This window comes from Pseudopodoces humilis, chromosome 7, assembly GCF_049639895.1.
Source record: "Pseudopodoces humilis isolate 2021_Gansu_Grassland_sample_001 chromosome 7, ASM4963989v1, whole genome shotgun sequence".
NCBI lineage: Eukaryota > Metazoa > Chordata > Aves > Passeriformes > Paridae > Pseudopodoces > Pseudopodoces humilis.
Genome location: NC_142206.1, coordinates 61,029,537 through 61,046,796, shown reverse-complemented (window position 1 = coordinate 61,046,796; position 17,260 = coordinate 61,029,537). Strand labels below are relative to the sequence as shown.

At 44.3% G+C, this 17,260-nt stretch overlaps 2 protein-coding genes across 3 annotated transcripts in view; one reads left to right on the top strand and one right to left on the bottom strand.

The window, feature by feature from the left end:
* Positions 1 to 2,862, top strand: part of ATL1 (atlastin GTPase 1) — a 29,982-nt gene extending 27,120 nt beyond the window's left edge. For both annotated transcript variants that reach the window (XM_088058269.1, XM_005528585.3), the window contains one exon: positions 1,106 to 2,862. In XM_088058269.1, the coding sequence (XP_087914395.1) occupies positions 1,106 to 1,216 (111 nt within the window). In that variant the 3' untranslated portion in view covers positions 1,217 to 2,862. The remainder of the gene's footprint in view (positions 1 to 1,105) is intronic.
* SAV1 (salvador family WW domain containing protein 1) lies at positions 2,048 to 16,687 on the bottom strand. Its single transcript, XM_005528584.3, has 5 exons — positions 16,509 to 16,687; positions 14,457 to 14,903; positions 7,295 to 7,565; positions 6,297 to 6,440; positions 2,048 to 3,206 (listed from the first exon to the last, which is right to left on the bottom strand). Exons 1-5 carry the CDS (start codon positions 16,600 to 16,602, stop codon positions 3,005 to 3,007), a joined length of 1,158 nt encoding a protein of 385 aa, XP_005528641.1. The 5' UTR covers positions 16,603 to 16,687; the 3' UTR covers positions 2,048 to 3,004.
* Between the last annotated feature and the right edge of the window lie 573 nt (positions 16,688 to 17,260).

Genomic DNA, 17,260 nt, shown 5'->3' with positions numbered 1-17,260 from the left:
CATCTCATCCCTCACCCTCCTCCTCCTCACTGCCCCTTCAGCCTCTCCTGCTTCATTCACCCCCTGAGCACACCAGGAGCTCGTCACCCTGTCGATGTGTGGGTTCCTGCTGGCCAGGTGCCTCTTCCCACCCTTTCCAGAGCTAATCCTGCCTTGCCAGCGGTCCCCAGCAGGAACTGGTGGGATTTGGGTTGGTTTTTTCCTCTCTCATCAAGTTGATTTCAAATGTCAGAACTGTGAGAGAGACACCAAGTCCTCTGCAGCCAGAGCCGTGTCCTGGCACCTCCTGTGCCCCGTTTGCTGTGGGATGAAGGTGGGGAGGAGGCAGGGAAGGATGGGAGAGGTGTTGTGTTGCTCACCTGGGATCAGAGCCTGGTCCCAGCCCTGTTCTGAGCCCAGCCTGGCTCCAGGACAAACAGAAAATGGTAAAATCAGAAAAAATCCGCATCATCTGCAGAGAAATGATGGGGACAATGACCAGTCCCACCCCCAGCCCTCAGCCTGGTGCAATTACGGAGCTGCCTGGGGGGTTAAAGCTGAGGCAGAAGGAATTAAAACTCTGGAATCAAACACAGGGAAAAACAACCCCCAAATGCCTCGCCATCGTCCAAATAATGATTTAATAGAGCTCAGAGGGGATGAGGTGCTTGAAAAATTGGAATTGTAGAGTCACAGAATGCCCTGAGCTGGAAATGCCCACAGGGATCATCCAGGGCAGCTCCAGGCCCTGCACAGACCCCCCCAACAATCCCAGCCTGGCCATCCCTGGGTTTGGAATTCTCTGGTACTGAGATTCCCTGGGTTTGGGATTCTCTGGGACCAAGATTCCCTGAGTTCAGGATTCCCTGGGACTGAGATTTTCCGAGTTTGGGATTCTCTGGGATTGATAATCCCTGAGTTTGGGATTTCCTGGGTTTGGGATTTCCTGGGTTTGGGGTTCCCTGGGTTTGGGATTCCCTGGGACCAAGATTCCCTGAGTTTGGGATTCTCTGGGACCGGGGTTCCCTGGGTTTGGGGTTCCCTGGATTTGGGGTTCCCTGGATTTGGGGTTCCCTGGGTTTGGGGTTCAGGAGGAGCCGGGCAGTGACCGTGTGTCTCCCCACAGGCTTTGTACAAGCTGTACAGCGCGGCCGCCACCCACAGACACCTGTACCACCACGCCTTCCCCGCACCGCGAGCCGAGCCCGCCGAGGGCTCCGACAGGAAGAAGGTTTAGGAAGCGCGGATCCCGCAGTCCCGGCTCCCCCGGGAGCGGCAGCCTCGCCCCGTCCGTCCCCGAGCCCGCCGGGAGCAGCGCCGCGGTCCCGGCCCCGTGTACATACGGCACTGCCGCAGCCCAGAGCTTTGGTTTGGCACAGCCGGCGACTCCCAGCTCGTTTATGAAGCCTTATTTCCCCTTTCTTCATTAGTCACCACCGAGAAAACGATAATTTACGTGATACCGCGACTAAAAAGGCCGAAGCTTATCCAAAAGTCAATTTATTTCAGGTACTTGAAGAAGTTATAACATGTAACCACGTTTTGTTTTTTTCCTTCGTTTAACTGTTTAATTCCATGAACATAATTAAAATGTATTAACTTGCTTTATCAGACACTGTAAGGGCACTTCTGCTATGGTCTGTTAAGGGTGCTGTGAGGAACGCGGCCGTTTCTGTTTGTCTGCACAAAGTGTCACTTTGTAGCTGTGCTGGAGGAAGTTTCACTGTATTTCTGTACATATTTATCCATGATAGTGCATAGGATGTGTGGTACACTTCTATTCTTTTATTGTCAGGATTATTAAAGTTTGCTTTTGGTTCCTAAGAAGTTGCTTCCACAGGGAAAAGTTATTTATTATCTAGGTAAGAGCTTCTCCTCTGGGGTTTTTGATGGGTTTGATTTGGGATTTCAGGGTTGGTGTTTTGAGGGTCATTCACTCACTGACAGAACCAGAGCTCGGTGCCATCGAGAGCTTCCATCACCTCAAGCCCGTGGGGCTCTTACTGCTGGTAAAAACGGTTTATTTGATGTTCTAAAAGGCCACAAATCAGTCACACAAACCCTCTGCTCGTCAAACAAAATGATTTTTATTGAATTAATAGGATTTACAAGAAATGTACTTTTTTGTGTGCAGTGTTTATTGCACTGAAAAGAACCCATAAATAACACATCAGGACAATTAATGAACCAAATGAAATTACTGGAGAGGGTAACTGGACAATTAAAAATTTTCCCCAAGTGAGGAGCTTTAAGACAAAAAGCTCATTAAAAAAACCCCCAGTAATTGCTGTTACATCCCTGATTTTCCCCGTGGGGTGGCACAGTGGGTCAGACAGTGCTGCTGTCTTTCCACTGGAGCGGGTCAGGTTTTGGGAAATGCAGGATCAAAACAACTCTGCTTAGAGATCTTGGTCTTTAGGAAGGTACAAACGTTCCCCCTTGGAGTAATCTGTGTGAAAACGAGGAGTAAATCTGGAGTACAAACGAGCTAAAGTAAAAAATAAGGCAACTCGGATCCAAAGGGTGAAATCAGCTCCTGGTGTGACTCGACAGGCCTGGGGGTGTTCTGTACATTAAAGCTGTAAACCAAGAGCAGAGCTCTCTCAGGAGAGGGATCCCAAATCCCGAGGGAAAGAAACACCCTGCAGGAGGCATCTGGATTTGGACAACATTTGGAAGCCAGGACGTGACAGTTGCATCTATTGACCTTAAAATACATACACAGCCAGCTTTTAATACTGCAGCTGACTGGCAGGAAAGAGATCCAGGATCAGGGGACCGATGGAACTGCTGGTTTCTCAGGATAACAAACTACCCCCGGCACAGGAAAAAAAAAAAAAAAAAGATTAACAATCAATCTCCACTTTTTTTTTTTATAAACAACACATAATACATGTAGAAAAATATTCAAGAGGATAATAACAAAGGTGCAACGTCAACAAAAATAAGCTGCCTTTTCAACAAAAGCACTTTTCCTTTCAGAGTTTGTGTGTGGGTGTGAGGAGGAGGAGGAGGAGGAGGAGGGTCAGTAGTTGGTGCCGTGCTGCTGCGCGTACCACTGCTGCCGCTGCTGCCGCTGCTCCAGCTCCGTCAGCAGCGCCTGCCTGTAGGCCTCGTACAGCTTCACGATCCTCTCCAGCTCCTTCATGAACAGCAGCTTCAGCATCCCCTGGTACGTGTCCAGGTCGGCCAGCTGGAACAGCTCCCACTTCAGGATGTGGTCGTACCTGCAGGGAGACACAGGGTTTCTTCTCCAGGCTGGTTTGGATCAATGAGCCCGGTGGATGGGACTGATCCTCCCAAAGTAAGGAGTTGTGTTTGGGAATGAGCTGGAGAAACTAATTTTTCATAGGGAAATGGAATGATCCCTCCTAGAACACCAAAGAACTCCAGGAATACAGGAGATCCCTTAAGTGACCAGAATAAACCAGCACAGAAAACGCAGCTGGGAATGTTCTCCTGGAGAAGGGAATGATCCAGGGAGAGCTCAGAGCCTGAAGGGGCTCCAGGAGAGCTGGAGAGGGACTGGGGACAAGGGATGGAGGGACAGGAGCCAGGGAATGGCTCCCAGTGCCAGAGGGCAGGGATGGATGGGAGACTGGGCAGGAATTGTTCCCTGTGAGGGCTGAAGGGTGCCCAGAGCAGCTGTGGCTGCCCCTGGATCCCTGGCAGTGTCCAAGGCCAGGCTGGACAGGGCTGGAGCAGCCTGGGACAGTGGGAGGTGTCCCTGCCATGGCAGGGATGGGATGGGATGTTTTTAAAATCCCTTCCACACCAAACCACGCTGGAATTCTATGGAAATGCATTTTGGAAGCACTGAACAGCAATTCCACACCTGGAATATTTACAGTAAAACATCTGTTAAAATCAGAGTAACACAGAAAAATGAATGATCTGAGCAGCTCAGGTCCCTCCCACAAGTTGGGACACTCTGGCCTTCCCTCCCACTCAGCTGTTCCCAAGCCAGCTGTAACGAGTGCTCTTGGCTGCTTAACCTCTCCAATTAACCCCCCTTGATTAATTAGCAGCAATAGATATTTAATGCAAACCCTGATGTGGTTCCACCCTCACTGCTGTACCCTCCTTTCCTGCTTTTCCCTCACACAATCTGATTTCCTTAGCTTGGGAATAGAAGAAACTCCTGGAATAAGGGAGTTATTGGATGCAGCTGAGGCACAGGAGAAGCTGGATTCACCTGAGTGGAGGCTGAGACTGAAATACCAGTGAATTTCTGAAAATAAACTGCATTCCCCACTGAAAGGTCACACTCCAGAGGCATCAGACAAGCACCAGGATGTGCAGGTGACTTCCAAAGATGCTCTGAGGAATTTTAAGAATTTAATTAATATTTATCACAGCTTCTATAAATTCCCTAAAGAACATCTTCTGTATTAAAATTATCCCTAATCCTGACAGGGCTGCACTGCTCAAATCATTTTATTTCCCCCAAAAAGAGAAGTTACAAACTGCAGCTGTTTGGAGTTTGAGCTGTGTGTTGACAAAGAGGGTTTGAAGTTTCCAGGTACAGCCACCTTTGGGAGCACCTCTGGATTGTTGAGTTCCCAAGGACACCTTTCCCTCTTTCTCCTTTCCCACTCATCAGGAGCCTCCCCACCCTCACAGGAAGGAATTTTTTCCCAATCAATAGAGATTATTTTGGTTAACACCTACTGGACTCTCTATCAGGCTTTTTCTAACCCTAATTCTTATCCTCTAGAGAAATTTGTTAAAATAAAATCTAATATTCCTTATTTTTTTCCATAATTATCTACTTCTCTCAACAAAAACAACTGGGCTTTACAGCTAAATCAGTTTACAGTGCCAGGGGTAAGTAACAAATCATGACAAAATAAAACAAATTATTTCAGTGCAAAGCTGTGCTGATAATTAAAAATTTAAAACTTTCTTCCAGCTTACTTGATGGAAAGAAATCCCTGATGAATTGTTTAATTTGTCTTATGTTTGTTTCTCAAGTTTCAAGAAAACATCCAAAATAATGCACATAACACAAACTGAACTATTTAAAATTTACATTGTCTGGATGTGCCAAAGACCTAAATACAGGAATGGATCTGCAGCCAAAACCTGGAAGTATTTCTAAGGAAACAAATACTACAGGCTACAGGAACTAAGTGTGGAGCCTCAGTGCACTGGGGGATTTTAGGGCAATTTAAATCTTTATGGGCTGTTGGCAACCCCAGCAGTCACAAGAAGTAATAAAACTCATTCAAATTGTAGTTACTAGGAACAGCTAATAAAAAAAGTGATTTTTTTTTAGTGGAAGTCACTGAACACCACAGCCTGAATTTGCAGTTACAGACTGACCTCGCTGCTGTAAAACTGAGTTTCTCCATATTCTCCTTATGAACAGCACATGATTTAATAATTATTAAACTATATTTGGGGTTTTTATTGCTTTCTATTCAGTGTTACTGTTCTGCAGAGCTGCACCCATTAGAAAATCTCATTTCTTTATGCTGACTCAAACCTGTTTTTGGAGGAGACTCCCTTTTCCTCTCACAGTTTATTTTGACAAAATTACTTTTTATTACCCCTTAAGTTTTAATTCAATTTCCTGAACAGAAATATAGAAACAGAAATAAAGATTCAGTATTTGGCCCAAAGGTGCCCCAGAGGAGCTGGAAAGGGACTTTGGACAAGGGATGGAGGGAAAGACAAAGGGAATGGCTTTAAGCTGGAAAAAGGTAGATTTAGGTTGGGTATTAGGAAGAAATTGTTCTCTGGGAGGGTGGGCAGGCCCTGGCACAGGGTGCCCAGAGCAGCTGTGGCTGCCCCTGGATCCCTGGAAGTGCCCAAGGCCAGGCTGGACGGGGCTTGGAGCAGCCTGGGACAGTGGAAGGTGTCCCTGCCATGGCTGGGGTGGAACTGGATGATTTTTAAGTTCCTTCCAACCCAAACCATTTCATGATTCTATGATTAAAAACTCTTAGAGGTGAAGGAAAAGCTGTGCTGTTTAAAAAAAATAAAAGAAACGTGAGGAAGTTCCACCCTAAAAATGTTTCACATATTTTCTGAGCACGTGGTACCACTTTTGTAAATATTCTGAAAGCAAAACACATCCTTCACTCTGACAGAGCTTCCTGCCAGTTGTGTGAGCTGCAAGAAGTGATCATTTCAAGTAATGCCTGAAAGAAAGCAAATTAACGTGCTAAACATTGGATCCAACTCCCTCAAGCTGTCAACCTCAGCCCTGATACATCTAAAAACCAAACACAGCACAAGCTCTACTGCGGAAATTCCATTTTTTCTGTTCATGTTCAGTGTGAAATGCAGAAAAAGAAAAGGCAGAATCTCACTTGACAGGAGCCCTGGCATAGACCTGCAGCCAGTCTGGGATCTCGGCGCTGTGGTAGGGGTTGGCAGGGACCAGCAGGGCTTGGCTCCTCTCCGGGGGCTGCGGCTGGTAGGACACGGGGGGCGGCTGATCGTAACGGGGAACGCTGCCAGGGACAGGGACAAGTGTCACCTCCAAGTGCCACCTCCTGCACACACTGCAATCACTCATTTCTGAACATTCATCAGTGCCAAGGCTGCTGCTGCAGCCTCACGTGGGGTGTTGCCTCGGCAGGCCTGCACTGAGCAACGTGCTGCTGCTCTTTCGGTGGAATTAAACTTCAGCCCCACCCACCAGAGCACAGCAAAGCACCTGGAGCTGGTTTAAAAACACTTTAAAAGTATTGATTCATACAATCCACCATTTAAAGTGTTAGAACAGATGGATTCAGGCACAGTTATTCCATAGAAAGACATCCCATCCCCATAGATTTATCTTTTGTGCCACGAGTTGAAGAACTTGCTCTTCCTGGGTATCAGCAGAACAGACTGAGCAGCAGAAATTAACAATTAACAGTTAATTCGGTGTATATCAACACTTAACAGTTGGATTTGGTGTGTATTAACAATTAGCTGTTGATTTGGTGTATGTTAACAACAGATTTGGTGCATATTGACAATGAGCTGTTAGATTTGGTATGTATTAACAATTAACATTGGATCTGGTGTGTATTAATCTCATTTTACTTTGAATTTACGAGTAGCTGAAATACCCATTTTCATTCCAGACAAGACTTAATTCACATTTCAGATGTTCAGAGCATCCCCAGGCACATCAGATCAAGTTTCCTTTCAGTTTCCAGCTCAATGCTGTTCTCAGCAGCTCTGCTGTTTTACTGACAGCTGCAGTTGTTTAACCTGAACTTCTAAAAACCTTGAGAACCAGCAAAGCTGCAAATAAGATTTCTTTTTTGCCTGTGATACAAAGCCAGGAGGGGAGCAGGGAAGGGCTGAGGCTCACCTGGGAGCACAGGGGTGTTTGTACTGAGCCCTTTTGTTGATGTGATCCACGTAGTAAACCCCGAATTCTGCGGACTCGACGCGCTCCCAGCCCGGCGGGAGCCCCTCCCGCTCCAGGGGGTGGCTCCAGTGGGTTGTGTTGGTGTTGTGATCGATGTAATATTTCCTTCCTCGGATAGTCCAGTCCACTGACCAGCCAGGAGGAAGAGGTAAATCTTCAGAACTATGATTTGTTAAGTTTCCTAAAGATGTAGCAGCAACTCTCCCAATGCCTAAAACAAAGGGAGATCATTGGGGTTTAGGTAAAGATCTACAGAAATTATAATTTCTGTTAATAAATTCTTACAGCTGCTTCATTTATCAACCAAAAAAAAAAACCAAACCCACAGCTCTCTTTCAAGTTAAAGTCAGAAATTAAAACTATCCAGAAAAATCACTGAGTCCCCAACAAAGCTTTTCAGGTGAACCAGTCAAGAGCAGCAACAGGATGAGGTAGAACGAGAGAGGAGGGACAAGCAGGGTTGGGGTCTGAGAGCTGCCAGGAATCAGCAGCTGATTAAATTCCCACCTTTTCCCTGGAAACAGAGCACATTTGGGATTTATCCATCACTAAACTGAAGAGACTGCTCACCAGCACTTTGAAATGTGTGATTTGTTGTAACACACAGAGATTTTACAAACTAGCAGCTGGATGGTAAGAGATGACCCAGGGATATTTGGGAAGCTGGGTGAAATAAAAGCCAAGGTGAGCAAGTACAGAAAACTCATAATGAAACACCCCCAAGACACCCAACCCCAAAAACCCAGAGACATCATCAGGAATTTTGCAGGTTTCTTTCCATCCCTGGGAATTCTTTACCTCCTGGATGTGCTGGGCTAAATCCAACTCTCTTTTAAAATTCATTTTAAGTAGTTCCCTCCAGTCCCTTCACAGTTCTACAGTTAAACACTATCTAGTTTTAATGAAAATTCCAATTATCTTTTCATCCCACAGCCAAATTCAATCCCATTATCAGCAGAGTTTGTGTGTCACTATTTCCCACAGCCCTCAGAAGGGATTTGGAAGCCACTTTTCCCACTTTTTCAGAAGTCAGAAATCACCCCCCTCCACATTTTCTGCCAGGAATACACCCCCTCCTCCTCTTTTTCAGGAATAACATTTCTGTGTGGTTATTTTTTGAGAGAAGGGAAAAGCAGAGTGTCTCTCATCTAAAATGACAGCCTGAAACCTGGGTGAGCTATATCCAAACAAAATCCAATAATAATCGAAAATAAAGTTACAGAAAGGCTCCAAAACAATTGGATAAATAAAAAATAAATTAAAACCTCCCCCTCACAAAGATCCTCCTTAGTAGGAGGATCTTTGTGCTCATCCATAAATCTTTTTTCCAGCCTTTTGTCATGTTCTGAACTGTTTGGCCTTAAAGGATTTCCTCTTGTGTCAGTACTTACCAATTTGTCAGCATTATAAAGGGAAGCTCTGTCCATCTTTAATTGGGATTGAACAACCTAGACCTTAATTCCAGAGAAAAGCAACATCCTGAAGGCTTCCTGGTTCAGCCCCTCATGCCACTGACAAAATACAAACATTTCAGCTTGAAAATGCTGTGCTTGGGATAAACAAAGCCAGGATTTTCCCCAATTAACTGAACCTCTGGGATGTGATTTCATGGATGTGTTAATAGTGACTGTTCAATCCCCACTGCCAGGAGATCTGAGCACACAAAATTGATTGGGGAGGGGGGAAATCCATGTTTTTCTGTTTGCTGTTAAAACCTGCACATCCCTGTATTTTTCTTATAGTTCTTCCTCTTTAAATCCTGGCCTCAAATCCATAAAAATTTATTTTTACTAAAGGTAAAAGTTAATGTTTCCCAATATTTGGAAGAGGTGCCACCCTCTGCACTAAATTCTCCTGACACAAGGATTCTCCCAATGCCAGCTTATTTTTAATTTCTAGATACAAAGAACAAATAGAACACCAGATCACAAATATTTTATCCATTCCTTTTGCCATTTTGATTTCATACATGAAGAAGCAGAGCCAAACCATTAAAATAAACTTGTACAGATGTAGAAATTACCAGTTTTGAACAATATTCCACAGACATGAAAACAAAGGCCAGACTTTTAAACTGATGGTTCTAACTATCATTTTTCCCCTTATATCACAGATTATATTGGAATATTCTCTGTGCTGGAAGTTTTAAGATGTTGATATTCACAGGGCCTTAAAGCCATCAACAACTGTGGCATGAAAGTCAACAATTAGTAGAATTTAGACTTTTTTTTTCCCATAAAATTATTTTTTAGAGATCAAAAGAAATTGTCTGTTGGTTTTCCTGATGAACCTCAGGTGTTCCTTTGTGGGAGGATGGACACACACACAGAGGAAAAGCTCCTCCTATAGTTTTGAACAGTAAGAGAAGAGGAAAATAAACTTTATATATAAATTTATATATACACACACCTGTAATTTCAACAGTAAGACTAAACAACACTTGGAAGAGTAAATTCTTATGTGATTTTTTCCAAAGTATAACCCAAAGAAGAAAATTCCAAGACAGCCTAAATTCATGGACTGCCTTTTCCATGGCAAATTGCCAGGAATGACATCTGCATTTAAATTCCAGGTAAAGTATGAGCCCTAAAATGTTTTCACAGCAGCCCAAAACTCCACACAGGATTTTCCTGCAAGCACCAGGGATATTCCCTGGATTAGGGGTTGGCACCAGATTTATGTATCCCAAATAGAAAAGCTGAACAGTTTTTATTAAAAAAAACCTAGGATTTTCCTGAGATGGAGATAAACTGAACTTGTTCACTGTAACTCTCAGGGTTTCCTTGCTCACAAGCTGTAACAAGACAAAAATTCTCATTTTTCCTGCATTCCCATGAAAGAGTTGTTTAAATTATCCACTTTTTCCCAATGTCTCCTTTCCTTTGCTTAGGGATGAGCCCTCTCTGGAGTGGCACTATCAAATCTCATGGATGGGCAACAATTAATTTAAATTTATGCACTTGTAGAACCTTTTCAAAAGGTCCCTGTCAAGCCTCATCTGGTAATTCTGTTTTATAATGAGAATAGAATAGAATAGAATAGATATAATAATAATAATATAATATAATATGTAATAATTTAATATAATGGAAATAATATATAATATAATATAATATAATATAATATAATATAATATAATATAATATAATATAATATAATATAATATAATATAATATAATATAATATAATATAATATAATATAATATAATATAATATAATATTTTTTGGTTCAGCTTTTGCTTTTAAGGAATATCAATATTGAAATTAAAGCTTTAATTTTTCCATTTCAAAAATACAGTATCTTCAATTTAAGGTCTTGAATTATCCATTTTAACTTTGAGCAGCACATTCCAGTGCACTTTATCAATGCAAGAAGTTCCTTCTCTTAAAAATCATAATAAAGTCTGTACAAGTGTGAACAAGTGTTCTTCACTCAAGGAAGTTGTGTTTAGGAAGGAACAGAGGAACTGGAAATGATGTCAGTGCTTTCCCAGTCCAGTAAAAGGGTTTTTTTTGGAGGGAACCCTGCCTGGAAAGAAGTCCAAGCCCTTTGGAGCAAAGGGCAGGTAGGAAGGGAGCAGAGAAATCCCATCCCCAGCATAAAGGGGAAAGAGCAGAACCAGAGGAGAAACTCTCACTTGGGTAGAAAATGCAGAGAAATTTCAGAGCCTACAAACTCCCCACAAGTGATTTCACCCAAATTTCCAAGTGTTGAAGAACAAACCTTACAAAACAATATTTGTCTTTAATTAGCCCAATTGTCCTGAGAGGCTTTTTTCAGGATGCCAAAATCCTCTCCCTTCCCCTCCTCGGAGCTGGGTGAAGAGCAGGAAGAGAAAACCAACAAACTGTTTCATTTTAAAAGAGTGAGTAATAATAAAATAACAAAAAGTTCCAATAACTCTCCTGTTTAGCCAGGTCTGCAGGTCCCAGGCCTTCCTAACCCACTCCAAAGCATCTGAAGGAACTTCCTGAGCACAAGCACCTCTTTTGTTGGTGGGAATGGGGCGTTCCAAGCAAGCACAAATTCACAAATAGGAAATGACAGGAAGAACTCTGAAAGCGTCAAGAATTATGCTGCAAAATTCCTCCAAAATCAGCACAAAAAAGAAAAGGGCAAGAACTGCCATTTGTTTAAAAATGAGAGAAGTGTACGCACAGGAAAATAAAAATATGGTTATTTCAGCTCTAAATGGGTTTCATGTCACAATTTGTACTTATTTTGCTCTTACACTAAACAAATTTGCAGTTTTTCAGGGGTACAACTTAACAGACGAAGCAAAAGCACGCTGGATTCTCTGTTAAATTGTTTTTCTCCTGTGACATCCCAGTGAACTCATCAAAATCCACCACCAGTAAGTGCCTTTACAGTGTTGATTTCAAGCTCAGCAATTTTCATAGACACAGAAGAATGGTTCAGCTTACCGCTCACACAGGTACAAATAACTCTGAGGTCTTGGTTACAAGTTAGTTCCAATCTACACTGTAGGTATAACTTCAACCACAGACCTCCCCAAAACTTTAACCTAGAAGAGAGGAAAGAGATGGCGAGGAAAGACAGGTAAAGTCTCTTAGAATTAAAAGTTTGAAAAGGACACTAATAATAAAATTAAAAAAATTAAAAATAAAAAATTAAGAAATGCCACAGAGGTAGCTAAACGTATAAAATTAGGAGGTATCTCAACTGAAAATACTGGGCAGGAAAATCAGCAGCACTGAATTGCTAATTAGAAACAAACTGAATGAAAATATGGAAAGGAGGAGATGGTAGAAGTGAATCAAAATGAGAGAGAAAATGTGACTTGAAGGAGAAATGCCTTTGGAAGGACATGGCAATGCTAAAACATCAACTGCTGGAAAACCACAGGACTGCCCTAAAGACTTGGCTGAACACTCTGAAGTCTTGATAAGAACATGTTTGCAACTTCTCTCCAAATTACAAAGAGGAGAAATCTCGGTTTTGAATGAAAGCTGAAATTCACAGGCACCCCTTCACTTCCAGACTGCTCCCAAAAATCATCTCAGCGTGAGCACCACGAAATGTCACCAAAGCAGGAACACCTCGTGTTCACCAAGCAACATTTCCTTGGGAATCCACCCAAAACCTGACCAAGGGCACCTGTGCAGGGAGGGTGGGAGAGGAGAGAAAGGGGAAGAAGGCAGCATTTACAAACTCCAGCTAAAAACCTGAATTTTCATTTGGAACTGCAGGCATCGGGCAATTTTGCCACCTCACTGAAGAGAAACAACGATGGAGATGAGTAAAGAAAAGTAATTCAGGCAAAGACAGTGAAAGCAACAGGCTCTGGAAATGCAAGAAAAAGAAACAAGGAATTACAGAGAGATTTGGGTAACTCAAGGAAAACACTGAAGGTGTGAAGGCAATGGATGGTTCAAATAAAAAGAAGCTTAATGGTGGGATGAAGGAAGTAACAAAATACAAAATTTTCTTATTTTGGGCCACATAATGGTGTAAGAAAAAGGAAAAGAGGACTTTAAGAGTTCATATGGAGATGAAAAAAGATGAAGGAAAGGGAAAACACTGGCAATTGAAAGGCTCACCTTTGTCTCTCCCTACAAGTGCATGAGATTAAATACTCACCCATCACAAAACCTGTGCAGAATTTGTTCAAAATATGCAATGTTAAAGTGTGAATGACCAAGCCAAGCAAACAGGAGCAGTTCCTTTATGATTTCCCAGGCTAAGGGGGGGCACAGGTCAACAAACAACAGGAAAAAATCTATTTAGGAAGATGATGTTGCTACAATTGAGCAAAATATGTCTGTGGAGCTCCTTTTAAAAATTTGATATATGAAACTCCACTTCCAAGCTAGAGTTCAATTTCTGAGAATCTCCTCAGCAGACACAGCTATTTTTTAATTCTGGAGGTGAAACTGATGGATTGGTTTGTGAAATCCTCCCCTCTTGCCTCTCCTCCCTAAAATATCCCAGCACACACTCCCAGTGCTTGTTACCTGGAGCAGACAAATGTTTAATGAGCAACAAGTGGCAGAGATGCAGGGTTTGCACACAAAATCCTGGTAGATCAAATATATTAAAGCTTAGAAAAATAAAGGAGGATTGAAGAAGCAGGCCTTACACCCCAGTATTTCAGAATTTCCTGGCTGGCATTTCCATTTTTCATGGAAGTGTTTCTGTGGTGAAGAAAACACAAAGCACTGACAGGTTCTAACCCCACCCACGAGGTCAGCAGCGTTAAAAGCTGATGTTCTTCCTGGGAGAATTCTTTTTCTAGACAGGAAATTTATTTTATTAGACACTAATGACTATTTTGTTTACAGATTACAAGTGAAAATGTATTTCATATTGAAATCATGAACATTATTTACAGGTTTGAAATGTTTGTTTCAAACTCCTCCTTGGGCATAGTTTTTGTAATATCAAGTACAGACTCAAGTATTTCAGAAAAGTAGTATTTAATGGACTCTTCTTTCTTTTGCTGTTTTGTTTTAGGAAACAAAGGCAAGTTCCAGTGAAACTGAGGCTGGAATGAGCATATTTACAAACAATTTTAAAAGCCTAAAAGAAAGGAGTCAAGGATTAGGAAGTCAATTTCAACACTAATTAGATGCCAATTTGCTAATTACACAGAGCAGTCATTCTTCCCTTTGACTATTTCTAAGGAATTATTTTAATTATTGAGGTCAAATTCAAACAACAAAATTAGATAATAAGATGATAATTAATATTGAATGATAATAACAATAATAATGCTGCAATGTTTTAATTTAGAGCTGTTGGTTATTCTCTGCATCATGAAAATACATGTCCTCCAATGAATAAAATTCCTTTCTAGCCAGCAGCTGATGTGTAGAGAAGACATACATATGCCTGACATTAAAAAACACAAAACTCGCTTACTCCACTTATTTAAGAAAATAATCCTGGTTTAAGTCTATTTTTCCTTTCTGGATATGTGTGAACAAACTCTCAGTTCTAATTACCCAAATCCCAGAAATGCCATGAAAAAGCAGCTCTGTCCTACACACCCCAAACACAATCCCAATCATCCAGACACATATTTGCACCCAAACTCTCACCAAAATCCCATTTTTAACAAAAGCATCAACGAATCCTTACCTGAAGTGTGCCTCCCATGATTCTGGGACATCCTCTGGAAAAGATCATTGTTGTGTTCATAATACCTGTAGTCCTCGTGCAGGCGGTCGTTCAGCTGACGTCTCCTCTGGGCATCGTAGAAATGATCGTAGAAATAGCCCCGGGCTCCGGCATCGCCGTTCTCCAGCCCGGGAGCGGCTTCTGCCAGGAAGGACTGCGAGGAGGAGCCGTATTCCCTGGGCACCTCAGCCAAACTCCTGGCCAGGTAGGAAGGTGCGGACAGTCTGTTGCTTTCTCGCCTCATTATCTCGTGAGGCGGCCTCTGCACCGGAGTTCGGAGGAAGCTCTGGTTCCTGGAAACGATTCCATCGCCGCCGGGCGTGTAGGCAGAGGATGCCGAGTCGGGAGGGCAGATATCAGTTCGTCTTGGAATGGTCGGACCGTGGCGGATAAAGGAAGGCATCAAATCTGACAGAGAGCACAGAGGAGATAGTGAGAACTCTGCCTATGCACTATGGGACCAGCCGCGGTGATTGACACGCTAAAATTGAGGAAATTCATGCGCAGAACCCACTCAAGGCACCCCTAATGCCTGTGCAGGTGTGATGGTGCAGCAGAAACCAGCACATCCTACACCAGCAGCGCTCTGGTGCCAGGACAGAGCAGTTCTGCCAGTAAAAGTGCAGCTGCAATAAACAAACCAACCCCAAACCCATCAAAAAAACACACAGACACACACAAAAAAAAGAAACCCAAACCACCCACACTGTGATGTGGCTACATCAGTCAGGGTTTGTATCTATCTATGAGAAGGGTCAAGAAAATCCACATATCCTGGCTACTTCTTCTTTGAAAATGTTGTACTTACAAACTGGGAATGACAAGATAGTAATGCCCACAGGAATCCGAGACAGAAACAGAATTCACACTGCCCCCACTAATCCCAAAGTCACAACCTTCAGCCAGAAAAACTGAATGCTGTCATTCCATACACGTTAAGTTCTCAAATTATCATGGAGATATTTCCCTTTCTCCTTTAAAGTTTCTCTGCCTCCCTCCAGTAAGTAAAACATTCCTCCTCTCCCTACTTTTACTTTCAACGTGATAAAAATAAGTAGTTTCCCTCCATTTAAATCAATGCCTGCATGATAACTTTCATTTAGAATGAGGCTATTCCTATCATTAATTGCTTTTTATTAATAAACTCTTACAACTTATGGTTAAAATCTGGTGCAGCCCAGAAGGTGCCAGCAACAAATATATTTATTTACTTATTGCGCAAACAAACCCATTTCAGTTTGGGGTTGTCTTTCAAAGACCAACAAAACCAAACCTAAGCACACTTTCTGGGTGTATCTGTGGTGTTGTGTCCAGCCCGAGGAGCACAGGGCTGTGGCATCAGAGCCTCGGGAGGATCCGCGCATCCCAGGTGACCTCACCAGGTTGAGTCATGGATAGGACCTGGAGTATTTGCTTCCGCAGGGATTTTATGCAACTGCCTGGCGGGACAGTTATCTCATTCCACAGTGCGCAGATGGGGAAAAAATCCACTCCGTTCAGGGAAGAGCTGGGTCAGAGATTCAGGGAATCGCCCCGAAGCTCAGCCAGCTCCAAGCCGTGCCACAGGGACACCTTCCACCATCCCAAACCCCGTCCAACCTCACCTTGCGATCGCTTCGGTTCGTTTAAAAACAATGTCTGGAGACTGCCTGAACCCCGGCCTGCTGAAACGGAGGACCCGGAGACCCAGAAAATGATAAAAAACAAAAAACCCACCAAGTTCGGTCACGTTGAGCACCCGGCGGGGCAACGCGTGCAGAGCGCGCTTTGAAACTCGGGCTTTCTTTCAGTTTTAACTTCCCTCCGTCATCTCTCAAGGCTCACAATAGGTATAACACACATTTAAAGGGAAAAACAAGCCCCACGTACACCCACAGGAATAACTCCCCCTCACACCCCGCCAAGGCCGCGCCGCTCCAGGGCCCGCAGGACCCGCATTGCCCGCACACAAAGGCCTCGGGATCGGCCCCCCGGAGCCCCGCGCCGGCGTCCCCCGGCCCCCCTGACACTCACTCCGCAGCAGCGGGCTCGTCTCCTTCTTCACGTACTTCCCCTGCACCTCGCCCGGCTTGGAGAGCTCCGTCCTCGTCTTCTTCCGCGACAGCATCCCACCTCCCGGCCCGCTGCCACCGCCCGCATGCCCGGCGCCGCTCCCCGCTCCGCAGGGCGGGGAGGGGGGGGGGGGGGGGGGGCGGGCGCCCCCGGGGGCCGGGCCGGGACCAGGAGCGGGATTAGGATCGAGATCTGGATCGGGCCGGGGGACGCTGAGGGGACGCGGCGGGCGCGCGGGGCGTTGTGGGAAGGCGGCGGCCGCCGCCCTCCGGGCCGGCCGCGGGGCAGCGCAGGGGAGGGGGCGCGGCCACAGCGCCCCCGCGCGGCGGGGAGGGCGCGGCCCCTCACGGAGCGGCGGGAGCCCGCGAGAACCGAAAGGCGGGAATAATAGAAATCCCGGAATGACAAAAATCCCGGAATTACAGAAATCCCGGAATAGCGGAGTGACAGAATCACACAGTGACAGTCATAAAATCGCCGAGGTTAGAAAAGACCTCCGAGATCAGCGAGTCCGAGCTGTGCCCGATCCCCATCCTGTCCCCAACCCAGAGCTCTGAGTGCCACGTCCAGGCCTTCCCTGGGCACCTTCAGGGTTGGGCACTGCAAACCTCCCTGACAACCCTTTCTGTGGAAGGAATTTTCCCTAATATTCCATTTAAACTTCCCCTAGCACAGTTTGAGGCCGTTTCTTCCTGTTCCCTGGGAACAGAGCC

Coding starts and splice junctions, on each gene's coding strand:
- SAV1 (XM_005528584.3), bottom strand. CDS start 16,602: ATGCTGTCGCGGAAGAAGACGAGGACGGAGCTCTCCAAGCCGGGCGAG. Junction 6,441..7,294: donor AAACACCCCTGTGCTCCCAG/GTGAGCCTCAGC, acceptor TGTCCCTGGCAG/CGTTCCCCGTTACGATCAGC. Junction 3,207..6,296: donor TATGCCAGGGCTCCTGTCAA/GTGAGATTCTGC, acceptor GTCTCCCTGCAG/GTACGACCACATCCTGAAGT.